This window comes from Perna viridis, chromosome 6 (assembly GCF_037379345.1).
Source record: "Perna viridis isolate PV_CMFRI_1.1 ecotype Kerala chromosome 6, ASM3737934v1, whole genome shotgun sequence".
Lineage (NCBI taxonomy): Eukaryota > Metazoa > Mollusca > Bivalvia > Mytilida > Mytilidae > Perna > Perna viridis.
In genome coordinates, this window is record NC_142450.1 from 26,664,593 (window position 1) to 26,683,745 (window position 19,153).

At 30.9% G+C, this 19,153-nt stretch overlaps 1 protein-coding gene across 5 annotated transcripts in view; it reads right to left on the reverse strand.

The window, feature by feature from the left end:
* Positions 1 to 19,153, reverse strand: part of LOC148614287 (inositol polyphosphate 5-phosphatase OCRL-like) — a 37,486-nt gene that overhangs the window by 2,923 nt on the left and 15,410 nt on the right. For 4 of the 5 annotated variants that reach the window (XM_088588337.1, XM_088588335.1, XM_088588336.1 and 1 more), the window contains 16 exons: positions 18,255 to 18,371; positions 17,384 to 17,491; positions 15,681 to 15,751; positions 15,132 to 15,243; positions 14,406 to 14,515; positions 11,782 to 11,793; positions 7,539 to 7,674; positions 6,184 to 6,294; positions 5,767 to 5,835; positions 4,911 to 5,007; positions 4,398 to 4,527; positions 3,899 to 4,004; positions 3,094 to 3,210; positions 1,732 to 1,816; positions 818 to 945; positions 133 to 244 (listed from right to left, as the gene is read on the reverse strand). In XM_088588337.1, the coding sequence (XP_088444463.1) occupies positions 133 to 244; positions 818 to 945; positions 1,732 to 1,816; positions 3,094 to 3,210; positions 3,899 to 4,004; positions 4,398 to 4,527; positions 4,911 to 5,007; positions 5,767 to 5,835; positions 6,184 to 6,294; positions 7,539 to 7,674; positions 11,782 to 11,793; positions 14,406 to 14,515; positions 15,132 to 15,243; positions 15,681 to 15,751; positions 17,384 to 17,491; positions 18,255 to 18,371 (1,621 nt within the window). The remainder of the gene's footprint in view (positions 1 to 132; positions 245 to 817; positions 946 to 1,731; positions 1,817 to 3,093; positions 3,211 to 3,898; positions 4,005 to 4,397; positions 4,528 to 4,910; positions 5,008 to 5,766; positions 5,836 to 6,183; positions 6,295 to 7,538; positions 7,675 to 11,781; positions 11,794 to 14,405; positions 14,516 to 15,131; positions 15,244 to 15,680; positions 15,752 to 17,383; positions 17,492 to 18,254; positions 18,372 to 19,153) is intronic. The other variant, XM_088588333.1, reaches the window with a different exon arrangement.

Sequence of the window (19,153 nt, forward strand, 5' to 3'; positions counted from 1 at the left end):
CATACCAAATATGAAATCAATCTACGAACTGATAAGAAAGACAATTGGGACAAGAGATGGACAAATTGATTGCAATATACCAACCACTCATTATAAGGGGGAGGGGTATTATATATCTTAAGTTATACTTACCCAAAAATTTAATGTCTAAGTTATTATTTTGTGACTTGGTCAGTAATTCTTTAAGGAATGAAGTTAAATATCTAAAAACATTTCTATGGTACTCTGGTATCTGATGAATTATCTAAAATATCAGAATAGCCAGGTGAAAACAAAACATCAATTAATTTTGCTCTGCAAATGAACCAAATCCTTTGAATATATTTAAATAAAAAATTGTCAAATTGATAGTTGCCTATTATGTATACAATGTTTACACATATACTGACAAATATACATACATTTGTACAAATATACAAACACGAATTGTAATTCATATGAAATCTAAAAAAAAATATGTGTAAGCTTACAATATGAGTCAGCAATGGTAAAAATTTCTATAAAATATATTCAATCTTAATAAACTGAATCATCTCAGCTGAATTTTGCATCAAAACACCATGCTTTATTCTCTGTAAAAAAACAACTTTTTTACCACACAATTGACATGAAACCTTTAACAGGAGTCTTACTCAAATACTTGTTTCCCCAATTAGCAGCAATCTAAGAACAATAAATATAGGTTAAGCATGTTTTAACATAAATTCAATTTAAAAAAAAAATGTAATAACTATTTCTGGTACTTGAACCTACTTGTTTATAGAACAGATACATATCAATGCACTCTGAACTTTCCCAATGAACTCTCCTGACCTACCTGTTTACACAGCAAGTAATTATTAGAGCACTCTAAACATCGTTTATGTACACTTTTGGGAATGACAGGATCAGGAAGTGATTCCAGGAATAACAGTAAAGCTTCAGCTATGGAATGAATGCTACCAGCTGGAAATAAGTTAAGGATATCTAAAGGCTGATTGATTGTAGTTTAATGTCTAGTGGAACTCGGCTTTGTAATAGACCTAAACTCTGCACAAAGATTTCAATATGCTTCATGTTGCTCAGCTAATGAAAGCAAAAAATATCAATTCAGAAAACATTATCCCACACAACAGGAAACATAAAAAAATCATTGAAATTCTTGTTTTTTAGAGGTTCGATAAGAATTTTAATAAAACAAAACACTATTACTGCTTTGGATTTTTCTTTAGAAAAAGATGCATAATAAAATCTGAAATATTATTGTCTTGTCAGTTTGGAAGTCGTATTCAAGGGCAATAACTCCAGAAAAAAAATACAGCAAACAATAAGCATCTCTTTCCATTTATGAAATAATTCTATAAAAGGTGGCAGGTGTAACCTGTAAGAGGACGAAGTTGAATATATTGATATTTTAAAAAAGAAATAAGGCCTTTTACACTTTCACAACTAGGATTTATTTTCTTCATAGTATAACAAAACCTTATAGACAGGAGGTAAAAGCAATTAATGTTGTTAAAGATATAAATCCTGTCAGACTTAATAAAGGCCCTCAGTGCTTCTCAGGTCAAAGGTTAAATTCACACTGATTACGATTATGACGACTTTGTCCTCTATAAAATCTGATATATTACTGTCTTCCCAGTTTGGAAGTCATATTCAGAGAAATAACTCCAGAAAGAAAAATACAGCAGAACAATAAGCATCTCTTTTCATTTGTAAAATAATTTTGATCAATATTAAGAAGGATACGTATTTTCTCAGGCACCCCTGTATCAAGGCAGTCTCTTATTTGTTGTATTTCTTTGTTCAGTCCTGGCTTTTGGAATAAATCCTCCTAAAAATAAAACAAAGATATTATATTTATCAATATAATTAAAATCAGGAAAAGCACAGAACAACATTACAACACATATATCATTTTCAATACATTAATGTGTCCCTCAATTGAGAGGTGGGGCTACATCGAGACAAAATGTACCATGAGCTACTTCCTGTTAATAATACAATGTACTTCAGCATTTTGAAAAGGCAGTAAATGACAAATGGGTCTGCAAACTAAATAAAGGATAAGGCATATTTATATTAATGTGTTTACATAATACAAAAGGTTGTGCTGGATATCAAGAAAGGAAGAGACAAAAATTTTAATATGGATATATAAACATGAACATGAACAGGGGGTATAATAATTTAGAAAACAAAAATGAACAATACTTAAAGAAGGCTAAAAACTAAAATAACTTATATCATGAGTTTTGATGCAAAAATTAATGAAGGTTTAAAGAAAATGTATACAATGGCTCATTAGTTTCTGACAATGTTTACATTGCTTCTTAACCCTTATCGTGCTGTGCCCGGACTAGTCCGGTATTGTATATCAAGGCACTGTGGCTATACCCGGACTAGTTCGGGATTGGGGTTTTCCCTATTTAGTCAGCTATATGTATTTTCGCCAATCGAATGTAGGTTTTAAATAAACATTTATATTGCTTAAATAAGGTTTAATACAAGCAATTTGATTGGTTTTCTGTTGTCGTAATTTTAACGAGAATATCGAGGGTTAAAATATTTGCATATGAATAGCAGTTATGTCTGCTTTTCTCCCTCAACACAAGGACTTTTTTCGTGAACTTCTGAACGATTCTGATAGTGAGGGCGATTTTGAAGGTTTTGATTCATCGGACGATGATAAACAGCCACCAGAAAACAATAATGGAGATTTCCTGATGGAAAATTGTCTAGGGACAAAAAATACAATCACATTATTGTATATCTTTTTTTTCACACCTTAATTAATATTTACAGGTAAAATACAGGTAAAAATAGGTCATAATTACAAATTATAATTAGCATATAAAATTGCAGGTACTCACCTTTCCAACGATATATGACATGACCACATTATCATAGAAATCAAGTTGCTATAAGCATTAGAACAGTCCATACCATTTTAATCAGAATATAAAAAATGGCCAGCCAAAGCATCTTAGCCCTATATATTACATATAGCACTACAAGGGTTAACAAACGAAATCAACTGTATGACTCGTGTTGATGAAACTGACTTCTTTAAATTAACCTAATGTTAGTTATAACAGTGTCAACACTTACTTGATCACAGCCATATTGCCATAAATGGTCTACAAGTCTCCAAATCTCTTTCGGGATAGCATAGAGACGACCACCCTGGTTTAGTACATCTCTCTTAACCAAACTACCTGGTTGCTCCTAACATAATAGAAATATTTAAGATTATTCTCAAATAGACAGACATGCAGAGATATGTATGCCTCTTCAATGTAAAAACAAATGTAAAAAAAACAACTTCTGTGCTTGATATATCTTAATAATGATACCCCTTCCCAACAAATTGTGTCATGTAAAACCTGTGTGGAGATGGCCTTTTTCCTCTCCCAACATCCAACAATAACTATTTTGCTTCTGGAACATCTACTGGTACTTTTGACAGTTAAGCTATATATGAAGTCTAATCTTAATCAATTAACCAGTTTAGATGGAGTTGCTTTGCTGACAAAGTGTTTCTTACATACCCAAAAAACATTGTTTACTGAGGGTACAATAAAAAAAAATTTTTTTTGTTCCAAAATGATAACTACACCATGTACCTGTTTGTGAATAGAACAAACAAGTACAACAAATTTCCATTTAATTTCATTACAAGTGTAAACAAATCTGGGATTCTAAAAACAAAATTCTCATTTTCATATAAATATGCCATGAAGAACACAGATTCTTGCTATGTGATTTTCACCGCACAAAAAATATGCTTAACAGAACAACTTTGAATTTTCTTAATTATATAAAACAATAGACTGTAAAACCAGGTGTTTCAACACCACAAATACCTGCTGATTATCAAAAGAGATATACATGTACATAATTATTACCTACTTACAATTTCTACCAGCTGTGCTGTAGGAATTTCTCTGACTGGACCATGCATCTGTATCAATGCCTCCAAAGAGCTTCCAAAACTACTAGCAATGTAGTTCCCACTGATTGATATGTGACAAATGTTAAGAAAAATAAAATCGAATTTACAGAAGTCATTGTTTACTTTTTACAAATAGAGCTGACAGCTGGATGTTTGACCTTTAGTTTGGTAAAAAATAACAAATGGTAAATCAAACAAGATCATTTAGGTCTATCTTTCTAAATGATCATAGAAAGAATCAATTTAAAAAACAAAATAGAAGTAAAAGGATTGAATTAATATAACTATAACAAAAAATTGCATTTAACTTATGGCAGTGTTGAGGTTACCATATCAAAGCTCTCTTATTACCCCAAATAAGTTATATTAAAGTATGCATGTATGACTTCTCTGTGTAAAAATTTGTAAAATCTACCACCTACTCAATATAAATAAACAAAACCATGTAAAAATTAAAAAGGATATAAAAAAATCTTTGCCACCATCTAAATGTAAGACTAGAATATCCTCTAATTTATCTACTCCACTATTTAGTACAGCTGCACTCTTCTTGTCAACATACACTGATATAGTTATTTCACAACTCTTTCCTGTAAAAAGATTAAATGTAAACAGTAAAATTAAAATAACAATTAAAGAGTAGTTTTACAGAGTACCTGCAGATGTCCACTTACTATCAACCAATGACGGATAGATAGAGATATCTTTAAACACACAAAATCAATACACTTCTGACTAAAACTGATTATATCGGACACCAACACCGATTTTAGAGCTACACTAAAATTAAAGATCCAAGTGCTCACATAAACATGGAGGAGACAAGGATACCCTATCCACATCCCTAGTTTTTTTGGCTATGCCAGACACATTATTGTTCACATGTATAGTGTGAACACAATAAGGAACTCTAATTAAAGACTAGATGGTCTTTAATGTATAAAGATTTTGAGAAAAATGTTTTTTTTCTTACCAGGGGTTATCACAGATTTGAATGGAGAAGCCATCATCCAGTGCCTACAGTAGCTTGGTTCATCTAGTTTCTTAATGAATTCAAATGTCACTGGAACCTGTAAAAAAAATATTGAAATGGAAAAACTAATTTTTTTTATGTGGTACTTTTTTATTATGGTGGCACAGATTAGAGGTTACATGTAGGAATACATTTAAAATAAAATAAAAGATGTTTTACCCAGGTAGTGCACATCCTTAACCCATAAAAACATTTAAAAAATATATATTTTCTATTTATGCAATATTTTTATCAATCCAACACTAGGAGGACCTCAAAATGATGTCAAGGGAGAAGTTAACATATATTTTGCCAAGAACTATGCATTTCTGTTGCCTGTGCATTTTTTGGAAAAAATCTAAAATTACCTAAAAGAGTGTTCCCAATAATCTACATTCTGGTATATTTTGGGTGAAAAGAAGAAATATATCTTGGAGTATGTATTGTATGCAAGCATTTCAGAAGTTTTCAGTCCACAATTCATTTTAATTAAGAAAAAAATGACAATTTTATATTAAACTGGCTCATGGTTCCTGCCCTTCCAAATACCAAAACCACCAATCTGAAGAATTTTCTTAAGTTTGAGAGCACAGTAAGTGACATCTTCAAACACTTCAACTTTATCTTAAAATTACAATAATTTCTTAAAGTAATAAGAAGTAACCATGGTAACTAACAATTGTACATAACTTCAGTACTGCACTTAAGTGAAATAACCAAGATTCTTTCTATGTGTGTAATGCATCAGTTGTTGTCTGATAATTTTATTAATTGTTTTATGGTTTCCCAGGACTTCAAAATTCCATTTGATATTTACCTGTCCAGTATTAGTGATTGTTAAGACATCTTCTTGCTCTTCTATAAATTTCACATCATTGAAATTGATCTGAAAGTATGAAGTATACATTTAACGAAAACTCAGAACAAAACTATAGCAAAATATTTATTGTTTATCCCAATTATGTTCTTTTTGCTACATCATAAACTCTGCAGAAGAAATTAAAAGGTGTACTTGAAGTTTACATACAAAAAAATGTTCCTGTGTTTCTGAGAAATACACAAAGCAGTATAGGAAGAACAACATGACCTTAAATAATGAAAAAAAAAGAAATTTGATTTAAAAATATGCACAGCAAGTGCTGATTAGTACAATTAATAATTGATGAAGGGCCCAAAATAAGTATTCTTGAAGTCTTAAAACTTATTAATTATTGATTAAAGCACTAGTCGATACCTCTGCTTTATCAAGTTTAACTTGAGGAAGATAGTCATTTTCTAGTCGGTCTAGTTGTTTCATTATATCTTCATAGACCTTCCTAGATTTTTCTTCATCAATTACTCGAATCTGAAAGAAAAATCAAACTATCATTACTGCAAAGAACTGAAAATTTGTCATTTTTTTTTACAAACATGTGTTTGTGATGTACTGGTACTCTTACTGTGGATGCTCAAGTATATATATACTACTGACTGTTCTTTTCATAAAACACACTTACTCATGTTATTGGCAGTTCGATTTCCACATATCAGTGCAAAATAATTTCAAACAAACTGCTTCTAGCATCCAAATCATACACATTTTTTTTTTAAATAATTTCTCTGAAACATTGGCTACATACATGAGCTAAAACAGACACTACCTGCCACTTTGTCCCAAAGGGAGTCAATTCAATAAGTTAAAAATATAAAAATGAAAGCTAACTTACTGTACTTCAGAAGGGAAAGTACCAACTAATGTCCATTTATGAATTCACAACATAGTTTGTTTATAACAGGTGAAGTACACAAATGATATGACAGACCTCTCCAGCACATAGATAGTATAGATTACATAATTTATAGGTCAAGTGCAGGAAGATTTTTCATCATTTCTTTAAATTTAATAAATAAGTTAACCAATGAAACTGATCACAAATATAAATTGTAAACAAATATCTGAAAGGTTGTGTGTGATACCAAACTCAATTTAAATTAAATAATAAAATTTTGTATAACGGGAAATTGCAATCCATTAGAACTGAAACTGTATGACAGGTCATTGTGGATATCATATTATTCCATTGTAACACCTATCTAAAAGGAACACATTTATATTCAAAAGAGGATTGATTAATATAGGTTTCATTGTACTTAAGTACTTCTCTGTCTAAGAATCAGGCAAAATGTGTGTAAGGTGTGGCAAATGAAAAAAAATGAGAGATTTTATTGCAAAATCTAAGTATTTATACCTCATAACCTCCAGAAAAAAACATCAAAGTATTTGTAAAGTTTGCCTTTTTTTAGATATTGATAGGTCAAGTTTAGCTGAAATGCACTATTGAAAAATGACAGAGAAATTTTCCCATAATTCATCCCTATATAATCAGTCAAAATATATCAACGTTACAGATGCTTCAGGAAAAATTTAAATAGCTTTTCAGTTGTTTTCTGGATGCACTGAATACATTTTAAGCAAAAATGACCAAATTGAGAATAATGATGTGGCACACAGTGCCTAATTCTTCCAAAGAATGGTACTTAATACATATGAACTATAAGAAAGACTAAATACAGTATAACGCCCTCTAACAATAGGACAAAACTATATACCTCAGCATCATACAGACAGGAAACAGGTTTATGGTCGCTTATTTTCAGTTCTGGGTGGTAGTCGTACCGTAAACTAGTGATACCATTTCCTTTGTAAAGAATTCTGTCACACCATGCAGGTGTCCTACTCTTCTCACTGAATAAAAGCAGAATGTATTGGAATACAGCAGGTGTACACATTTTCAAACTACAAAATCGTAAATTATAAAAAGATAACCTTATATAATGTCAGTGGACCCTACTAAGCATTCTGAAACAAAGATTAACTTCATGGATCAAACTAGAATTATAACCCTTGCAGTGGTCTTCCCTCATGCACACCTCCAAATAATAAGTAACCTTCCTATTCAATTTCAACAATATCATTACCTACTTTTGGAGGGTTATAAGGAAAGACAAACAGACTGACACACAATATAACCCTTAAACTGTTTTCCAGGGGTAAAATGATAGCATGAATAAAGCATTGTAATTACAGAGGAAATCATAGACATTAACTGAAAAGTAATAAACTTATTGTGAAAATATTCAAGGGAACCAAGATTCTAGCAGAAATCAAAAGAATGTAATCCACAGACAAACACCAGACATGGGAAACAGATGAACAACAAAGAACATACAATAACCAAAATGACATGTACAAAAGAAAAAAGTAAATGAGCGACTCAGACTCTACTAAAAACTGGGAGCATGGACATGGTGCACCGGCAGGGTAAGTGTCCTCTGCCTGCTGAGTTTTAATAAAGTCAAGTCCGAGGTAGAAGAAAGAGGAAAGGAAAAATATGACACATTGAACAAATTGGTTCTTATGGTACCTGAGATATCATGACTATTTCGAATAGAATTTACGCAAAACATTACATTCAAAAGACTGTCTTCCTTCAATTAAGACAATTCATTTATATCCTTAATAATTTTGGACCTCCCATTTAAAATATATCTAAGTATACCCAAATACAATTAAAAGAAATATTTGAATATGTCAAGTTATACAACATTCATTTTATTCATAATCTATAATATCTGCAAAAGAGTAAGTGCAAAAACAAACCTTCATCTATCCAAACCTACATGTCCAAATTATTATTGAATCTAATTTGAAAGACAATAATAGTATTTAAACAGTATTTTTGTGAAAACACAATTTTCATACAATATAATAATTTAGAAAAACTTCCTTTCCTTCATAATGAAACAGGAAACATACATCTAAACATTTAGTGATTTGGCACCATTGTGTGAAATGGACTTGGTACTTAAAATAGGACTTCCTTATTCCTATTGTGCTTAGCATTTAATGATTTTAATAAGGTACTGTCATATTTAATAGAAAATAAAGGTGGAATTTTTACATTTTGAGAGGCTAAATTTTGCAATTCATACCATTGGTAATAGTGTTTTTTCAAAGGAAATATTTTTCAATTTAGATAAGTGAAGTGCCTTATTTAGTTATATTTTATTGAAACAAAATATGCCTCATGATTCTGCAAAATAATTGGTCAACTTGGAAGGGTCCTGAAGGGGATACAAGATCATATTTCTGTGGAAGACCCATGGATATGGAAGCAGATCAGGAATTCTATTGTTTTCATGAAATTGGAGTTAAGTAAATATCCAATCATGACTAGGTGGGAAATTAAAAAAAAATAAAAATGTGAAATTCAATAAAGACAGAATTGTTTTCATACATAATAATATAGCTTAGTGTATAACCCTACTAACGACATGGACTTTTCATGCTGAAGACTTAAACTGATTTCTATAGGAAAAATAAAAACATTACTTAAACAAAAAACAAATTTTAAGACACTCCAGTAGTAGAATATAATTGTTATTTGGGATATTCAGAGTGGATGTGGGCTCTGTGAAGATCCAAAGAAAACATTTAATCTTTCTTTTCAAACTGAAAATGTTTTTGTTCTTCTGCATCTTCACAATCAACAAACCTAGGCTAGAATCAGATCAGGGATTGTGAAATGTACTTATTTTCATCAGGGTTTTCATTAATCTGTTTTTATTATTTTCGTTTGTTTTTTTTTTTTTGTAATCTTGTCAGTCTCAAGTGCATCATGAATTGCAAAGTTTTATTAGGAAATAGTAATGATAAAAGTCAGATGAATTATTATGTGCAACTATGATTGTTTTTGGGCCAGTATTTCAACAGGAGAGAAATAAATTAGGTAATCCTTTTCATAACCCTGAAATCCATTGTGCCACCCATCATCATTATCCTTGGAGAGATCAGAATCCATTGAATTATCATTATATCCAATCCTTATTTGTTCTAGTCTGTCAATATAGTGCTGACAGGCAGCACTGATTTCATTATACAAAAATCCCCCAAACACTTAATTGTCCTCTGGAGACTTATTTGGAACTACTGTCAAACAAATTTTAAGACACTCCAGTAGTAGAATATAATTGTTATTTGGGATATTCAGAGTGGATGTGGGCTCTGTGAAGATCCAAAGAAAACATTTAATCTTTCTTTTCAAACTGAAGATGTTTTTGTTCTTCTGCATCTTCACAATCAACAAACCTAGGCTAGAATCAGATCAGGGATTGTGAAATGTACTTATTTTCATCAGGGTTTTCATTAATCTGTTTTTATTATTTTCGTTTGTTTTTTTTTTTTTGTAATCTTGTCAGTCTCAAGTGCATCATGAATTGCAAAGTTTTATTAGGAAATAGTAATGATAAAAGTCAGATGAATTATTATGTGCAACTATGATTGTTTTTGGGCCAGTATTTCAACAGGAGAGAAATAAATTAGGTAATCCTTTTCATAACCCTGAAATCCATTGTGCCACCCATCATCATTATCCTTGGAGAGATCAGAATCCATTGAATTATCATTATATCCAATCCTTATTTGTTCTAGTCTGTCAATATAGTGCTGACAGGCAGCACTGATTTCATTATACAAAAATCCCCCAAACACTTAATTGTCCTCTGGAGACTTATTTGGAACTACTGTCAAACCTCGGTAGCTCGAACTCCAAGGAACAATTGAAATGTTCGAGTTATTGGGAGTTCAAAAACTTGAAGTTTGTATATTTCCGAATGCCAGTCCGAGTTTGACTTTACTGTTAAAAATTGTTTACTTCCTATGAAGTTTTATTAGTTCTCAGATATCTATCATTCAGTTTCAGAAGGTTTTGTTGATTTGTGGACATTAAAAATGCTGTGTGTACTTTCAAAAACTTTCAGAGTTCGAGATCCTTGGTCAATAATTTTGTTTTCATCTAATTTTCTTTGATGTTTTCATTATGCCGACTTCGGAACATTCTCAAACTTAAATCATTAAAACTATCTAATTAATGATGGCTTAAATATTACCAGTAATTAACTACAATAACACTGTTAGAGTTTCAGTTTCAGTTTCAGTTTTTCACACCTTTTATGACCAAAGGTGACAAAATGGCTGACAAGTTCAAGTTAATGAGGGTTATTCTAAAAGATTTATTAGAAAACAGACTCAATAGTTAGTTCGAGAAATCCAAGCTTTTTCATTGATAATAAAGGACAAAAGTTTGGTACATTAAATTGTGTTTAAGAAATCCTGGGTGTTTGGGCCATCTGAGTTCGAGTGAGTGAAGTTTGACTGTATCACCAGACAATAGTATTACATGTTTACATTATTTTAACCACAGACCACTTTTTAACCAAAATAATTTTTAAAATCTAGTCAGACAGAAATAGAAAACATTTTATAAAGAAAGTGACCTACTAACTTGAGAGAAAATATGCACACAAATATAACCAAATATTGACGAAACATAAGGTAGACTATCTACTGAAAATACAAGTCTAAAGTATTTTTTTCATTCATTATTTATTTTTGTTCAATGAAAGTTTAATCAATAGCAAAAATGAAATCAATACTGCATTAGTTCAAAAACAATCATGTATAAATGAGAATAAAATGTTTATCCCATCCTCACTGAAAGCACATGTCATTGTCAGGCAAAATGTTGCTCATAACACAAGTAGAATAAAACTGTTCATACTTAGTTTTAACACAGTGTGTCAACAATGTGAGATTTCTATGACCTCCTTGATGTGAGGCCAGACTAATTGATAGCTCTTTAAACTGCTTTAATGAACAATAATAGAACCAGGAAGATAAAATTAGAATATAAAACAGCAGTCAGACAATAGAATATTCTTCAGCTATCAACCAATGGGACATTTACCCCAAAATATATTATAAATGTAAACAACTAAACATAACGACTTATACCTGTCCTTTTCACTACAAAAACATAAAACACAACATAAACATATCACTAGTGATTTAAATATAATATTAGAATATACATGTACTGAATGGATTCTTAGATTTATTTCAAGTTAAATTGGGCAGTATTTTTTTCTACAAGTTAATTTTCCTATGCTAAAAAGGAATTACCTTCACAATGTAAATCTTCAAAAAATTATTAACTTACAGAAAACCTTTTTATAATTTATATATGCTTTCGTAATTCAACCCAATTAATCACATAAAGAAAGAAAAAAAGCAAATTGCAGCCATATGTCCCAGGCTGCCATAAAAAAGTTGAAGTACGAAAGTCCATATGGTCTTGTAAAATTAGTCTAATAAAAATGGCAGCGCAATATGATCAATTACATATGGTGACTAACAATCCTACAAAATTCAAACAAATTCTGTTGAGCAGTATCCAAGGAGTTATGTCCACAAAGTGGTCCTCTAGTTTAGCATTTATAGGTACAAATTGAACTAAGTCACATAACTCCTGTAAAATTTGTCAAATCAAAATGACGGCACAATATGATCATTTACAAATGGTGACTAACAATCCTACAAAATTTGAACCAACTCCATTGTTTCTGAGGAGTTGTGTTGGACAAGGGTATTTCAATGTTTCCTTCAACATAGAGGCAGGGGACAAAAAACAAAGAACTATCAAAGTCTCATTGTCACTGCAGAAATGAGTGAAAAGTAGGAAACCTACTCCTTTTTATGAGTAAAGCAACAAAGATGATAAGTTGAAAATTAATCAAAATTGAAAGTCTTTAAAAGAGAGCTCACATAAACATTATTGTACTATTCACTAAAGTGTTTAATGGAGATAGCTGAAAGCATTTTTGAGTAATAGTTTGAGGTGTGCACCAAGGAGAGACAAACAACAGTACATCATAATGTTCTAATTTGAACATTTGTTCTAATCCCTCAAAGCCTTTTTTGACTAACCTTAAAATATGTTGAGTGATTAATTGACAGTGGTATATCATAAAATTTGTCTGTCAGGTGTATCAAATTAATAAAAAATATTAGATATTTTTTTCAGAAATACTAAGCAGATTACCGTATTTTCCGGTGAATAAGGCGCACCGGACTATAAGCCGCAGGATCGATTTTTGTGGAAAATAAGGATAAAATCCACATATAAAGCACACCCGAGTATAAAGCGCACAAATTGACGATAAATGTGGCTATTTTCAGATACATATAATACTATTTACGTTTCTTTTTCAGGTAATTTGACAAAAGGGAGTGGGGAAGTAAAGGTTTATAGGGTTTTATTTTCAATAAAATTTGATATTATGCATTATAATTGTCAATAAAATTATGATTTTCTCGTATATGTCGTCTTATTTGTTGTTTGAAGTTCGCGATGTTGACTTTCACCCCACGCTGTACTCATCCAAGCTGTCGCCCATTTTGGGGTCGTTGAGTAATAAATTTGTTTTGTTTACATTTAAAAGGAATATGATGGCTTTCTATAGTTATTACAACAATTTGTCAGTGAGCTGATTAAAGGTTATTTGTTGTTTGTTCATTGTGATATAAATAATTGTTTGTCACCCCACGCCGTCCTTACCCCAAGCTGTCAAGTTCGTTGTGTAATAAATTGTTTTGTTTACAGTTATGATTGAAAATACATCAATGAACGGTATTGGATGGGCTGATTAGAGGTTTCAATTTCTACAGGTGTCATGTTTTGAACAGGTATAGCCGGGGGAGAAATTTAGATTTTAACAACAGTGGAAAAATCTGTGCACACGTACACACAATACCATACACAGTCGGCTTTATTCTGGGGAGGATTTCAAAATAACTTCAATAAAAGTTTTAAAAATACATAAACTTATGACCCTGAAGAGAATATTTTCGTTCTGTTTACTCAGTCTTTGATTAAGAAATTATGTTGATTTTTTTAAGGAAAGAAATAAATTTAATTCAATGTACGAATGTAGAAATTTATTGAAGATTTTGAAATGTCCCCCACTAATCTTGATTTTTAGAGAAGAGGCGTCCTTAGGGTATATTAGAATATCATGATGTGATCAATACATTTTATCATAAACTGTTTTTTTTTTTTTTTGTTTAGTTTAGTTGTTTTTTTTTTTTTTTTGTGAAATGGGATTAAAATAATATGATGGTATACTTAACAATATATCACCACGTGACCAAATTATTGATCATAAAGACACAAGTCATGAAAACTTCGTCATTATTATACATTTTATTCTTTTTAATCAAATAAGCAACAAAACAAAACATAAATATTTATTCAGATGAAAACAAGATGTATACATTGCAAGTTCCTGTCATAGTCGGCTGTTCAGATCGTATAAAATAATGTCAACAATGTAATTTCCGGTCAAAATCAGATCAGCTGATCTGGTCTGAAAAAAAAAAATACACATATAAAGCGCACTTGTGTATAATACGCAGGTAGAAGTCACCCGGAAAAAAAATAGCGCCTTATACACCGGAATATACGGTACACCTAATTTCAAAGCTACAACTCCATATATATAAATTTGGTAAATCTATAATGAACAAAGGGAGGTAATCACATGAGGACCTACATAATCAAACAATAAAGAATTCTTTACCTGGTGTCCCATTCATCACTGTTAATATCATACTTATAGGTAGGTTGAAAATTCACTTTAGGTTCTACATAGCCTTTAAATACATCAGATCTGCCCAACTGTCTGTGAAGCTGAAAACAAAATACAAATTTTAATTCATAAAATCTCAGTAAGAAGACAGCCAAAATGACTGCTGAAGATTGAAATTTGGGCAATTTAAGGTCTAGAAGTAAAAACATTTTTTGGCAAAACTTTTGTACAAATCAAATGATACACTTCATTCAAGTTTACATAAACACCTAATTCAGTTCCCTGAGCAGCATAGAGCAATGAGTTCATTTTACTGCCATTGTGGAATAAATAGACAACTAATCATTTGAAATGAAATATTCTTTTCACATAAAGAAAGAAAACTCAACAGTTACAATTTATGTTGTGTAAAAACAGATTCATAGGCTGGATTAAAACTATTAACAATTTTTTTTAAGAATATCAAAGCTGAATGCAATAATGTAAATAAACAATGGTTTAAAATACCAACAACAATGCCAATACCTAAAGCAAGGTGACACCATTATACAACCAAAAACATTTTTTGCAGCTGTACAAAAATGTTAATACCACAGAAAAATGACGATGTTATCGATATACATGTAAGAAAAGCATAAGGTTTTTACACCGTCCATGCAAGACCAACCGGGCAGTCAAGGACATTCAAAAACCCCTCAGTAGTTGGTTTATACATACCTGGTCATATAACATAAGATCCTTGAACTTGCCCTTTTTTATCTGGCCTTTGACTTTATCAATGTCTAGTTCACTTATTCTATAATTCAGATCACCCAACCAAAATACTAAACTGAAAAAATTATTTAAACAGTTAGACAACATTTATGTGACAAGCAGTAGTAACAGTGAAAAATAAAATAAAAGGGCATGATAAAAATTTAGTTTCTCAAAATAAGCAAAATATTTGTGGATTCATAATATTCAGATTTAATTTAGTTTAAAATGCATGTTTTGACCTTACCACATAAAAACAGGATATGATAAAATATGCAGTCAGTAAAAAGAGACACACAAAAAAACTGAAGCTCAATAGTTCTATTTATAGCAACCTTTTCCACTTAATACTTCATCTCAAAGATCTGGCTTCAGTTTTTCCTAAAATCTTCAATTTCAAGTTTGATTGGTCAAATTAAGTTGAGGAAAAAATTGAGGAAAATTTTATTTTGAGATTCTTTACAAAACTGGGCTATGATAATATTACACTCCATTTACGAACAATACACTTACTCATGATCATCTATTTCTAATGGAGGGACAAACTGTTTGAATTTCATCTTTGAAGATATGTCTCTGTAATCCTAAAATACAAACAGTTAAGCATTAAGAGACATTCTATGTATGAATCAAATCATGTGGATTCCCAAACTTTCAATCTTTCACTTGTTTTTTTACCAAAATAAGTCAATATCAAAATTAGCTGACATTTTTTATTTTTAAAAATAGAAACCAACATTTTCTAGGTTAATTCTGCTGTTTATAGTGCATCTGTTACCATGGAAACCATTAATGCAGACATTTTAATTTATTCTTTGGATAGTCTGACAACTTTATTATAATAGAGTATTAAAAGTGTATACATTGGTTACAAAAATTTTTTTTTCTTCATTTTCTAAATCCTGTTATATGCAAATATCAACAGCAAGTTTGAAATTATAAACAAATAAGGAACGTTAACTAGAAATACTGAGAGCAAGCTCACAAAGAGAATACCCCGGCTTCAAATGGACATAAATAAAAAAAAAAAACCACTTGTTTCAGTATCTCCTATTGTAATTACATTCGTTTGTGCATAGCAACATATGATAATAAACCTTCATATAAAACTTCATCAAAATCCCATGAAAGTTTATGGTCTCACTAACCACTTCTAACGTTTCCATTACTTTACATGTTAAAAAAGTAATTTTCAAAGTCTCACTGTGAATTCCCAGGACAAATGACATCTTAAAGCTGCATACCGTTGCGAAGCTTGGAAAATAAGGCTTCCAAAATCATTATGCTAATGGTACGATGATAGTAGAAATTCTTCACAAAATTTACTTGAATAAATAATACTGAAAATCCACATTTTTACCTGTTCTGCTAACTGACAGCATGGAGGCATATTACTCACACATGTAAACAATATTCATACACTTTTGTAGTTAATTACATATATGATTTTAAAGTACACATTCTCAGCTTTATTTTGACTACTTTTAATCATAATACACACAAATAATGCACTTACAATGCATATGTCTAGGTTCAGTGTGTTTTTGGTACTACATAGGGGGATGGCCATTTGACCCGGAAGTGGTTAGTGAGACCTTAACCATGTAAAACCCTTAATTTGGATTATCTCCCTTTGGAGACTTCCAACAGTAATTATATTCCTTTATGCATATCTACATATGATACCTCAACTCCCTATAAAAATTTCATTAAAATCTCTCAAGCGGTTTAGGAGTAGTTGCACTTACAATAAATGTGGTTAATTCCTATTTAACCCCCCAAACTTTGTTTGCAGGGGGAATACTAGTTGTCTCTTTCACCATAAGTTTTGTACTGAGGTGACCATTGGTGTCAAATTCAAGAAGTATGTCTTAAAAAAATGGTAGAGGAAGCTGTGTCGGTTGTATCTTTAATTTCAATCTCTTGAGGATATATTAATGGGATCCATACAGCAAACTAAGGATTATTGATGGATATATTGATTTTTTTTTACCTCCAAATGACACAAAAATACTATCAATGAAGAACTCTAGCCAACTGATTACCTCTTCCTCATTGTAGCACCTTTTATCTAAAGGTCTAATGTTGGAAAATATGTATGATTGTACCCATGCACAACAAAACAAATAAAGTTGCTTTTGTTGTAATTAATGGCTTTATAAATTAAGAATTTCTGTCAAATTTTTAATTTATCATATAGCAAGCAGATGACTGACCTGATTCCGTCTTTCCAATTCATCTTGATGAGCAGCTAAATGTGAACAAATAAAACAAATGGAAGTACTCTCTACAGTTAATCTAATGCCAACACCACCTTTGTTACCCTGCAAAAGATCAAGAGTCTGAATTTTAGCACTAACACCTATACATAAACAGATATGAGTTTCAAACATAAAAGAAAATTTTTCAATACTTAGCTTCTTAATGTTCTATGATGGTAACTCATTTACTTTTGACAAACTAAAAACTGCCCTACACACATCCTACTTTATCAACAGGATATGTGGTATTTTGAACAGTCTTTCAAGTAAGCTGGTGGAATGGTAAAACTTTGACGTGAAAGCCATCAAACTTGACAGTCACTGAATCTTGTCCAATAGACAAATGTTAAGTAGAAATAAAGAAGGACACATTGGTGTAATGTATGAAAAGTGGTACAAATACAAATCATATAAACTGCCACAAATTTTAATAGACAGATAAACACATATATGAACATGTATCAAATTTCCAACCAATCAACATTTGGACAACCTTTGATTGTTTCATCAAATCATTTCATTGTCTTCTATGATCAAAAGTTGTATAAAAGTACTTGTAAGTCTTGCTTATTTACTTTTGTTACTTTGTATTATTTTGGTTATTTTATGTTCTTTGTTGTGTTTATCTGTTTTCCATTTCTGGTATTTGTGCTTGGATTACATTCTTTCGATTTCTGTTAGAATTGTGATTCCCTTGATTGCTGTTTCATACCATAGAACTAGGTAATTTAAAACTGTCAGTCTCATGAAATTTCCTTGTTTACAAGGAATGTCTAACAAATTAAATCATAGGCATACAGAAACCAAAAGTTAAAACAATTTTTACCATAATTCCCATAATGCCAGTAGCTACAGAATCGTGGTCAACATAGTGAACATGTCCTACATGCTTCTCCAATATATAAACAATCAACATTACTCCTACCAGTCTTATCAGTTTCACCTACAATTATTATCACAAGTAATGAGAAGGAATTATACAATAACTGAATTGACACATTCCATTATGCTTATATCAAGAACCACAAATGATTTTCTTTTAAACAAACTACTAAAATATCATTTAAATCCACATGTTGTCAATAGAAGTATTTTATGTTATCCTAAAGTTACCATTTTTTGATCTATTAGTTTTCAGATTCCATTTTTTTTATACATGCGACTCTAATAAAATATTTTGATATATACCCTATTAAATCACTAGTATTTTCTATCACAAACAAGATGGAATATCAAACTGAGAGAGAATCAAAAGAAATGTTTAACTTCAAAGATCTAAATATACATGTGTTAGACAAAATACCATTATATCAATTAGAAAAAATCTTAATAAACAATATATGCATTTTCTGCTGCTGATGTTTAAGAAGCACTGACTGCACATCATTTATAATCTCACAAACCATTCAGATTTTTTTCAGACTTAAGTACTTTTTTCAAGTTTTATTCGGATGAAGCCTGGGTAATGATACACAAATTACTGTTGTATGATTTAAGGAGGTAGACCTAATGTAAGGGACACAACTCTTACAAATCAATGGAATTTTTGCATTCAGGCTCTTTATATCATCCTCATGTAAACATCAAAGTGACTTGGATTGATTTCAGCCTGTTTCAAATGAAAGCTTGATAGGCTTCGGTGAATTTGAATATGATACAAACATATCACTGATTTCAAGAGTTATGTCCCTTACCCTAGGTCTACCTCCTCAACAAACATTTAAC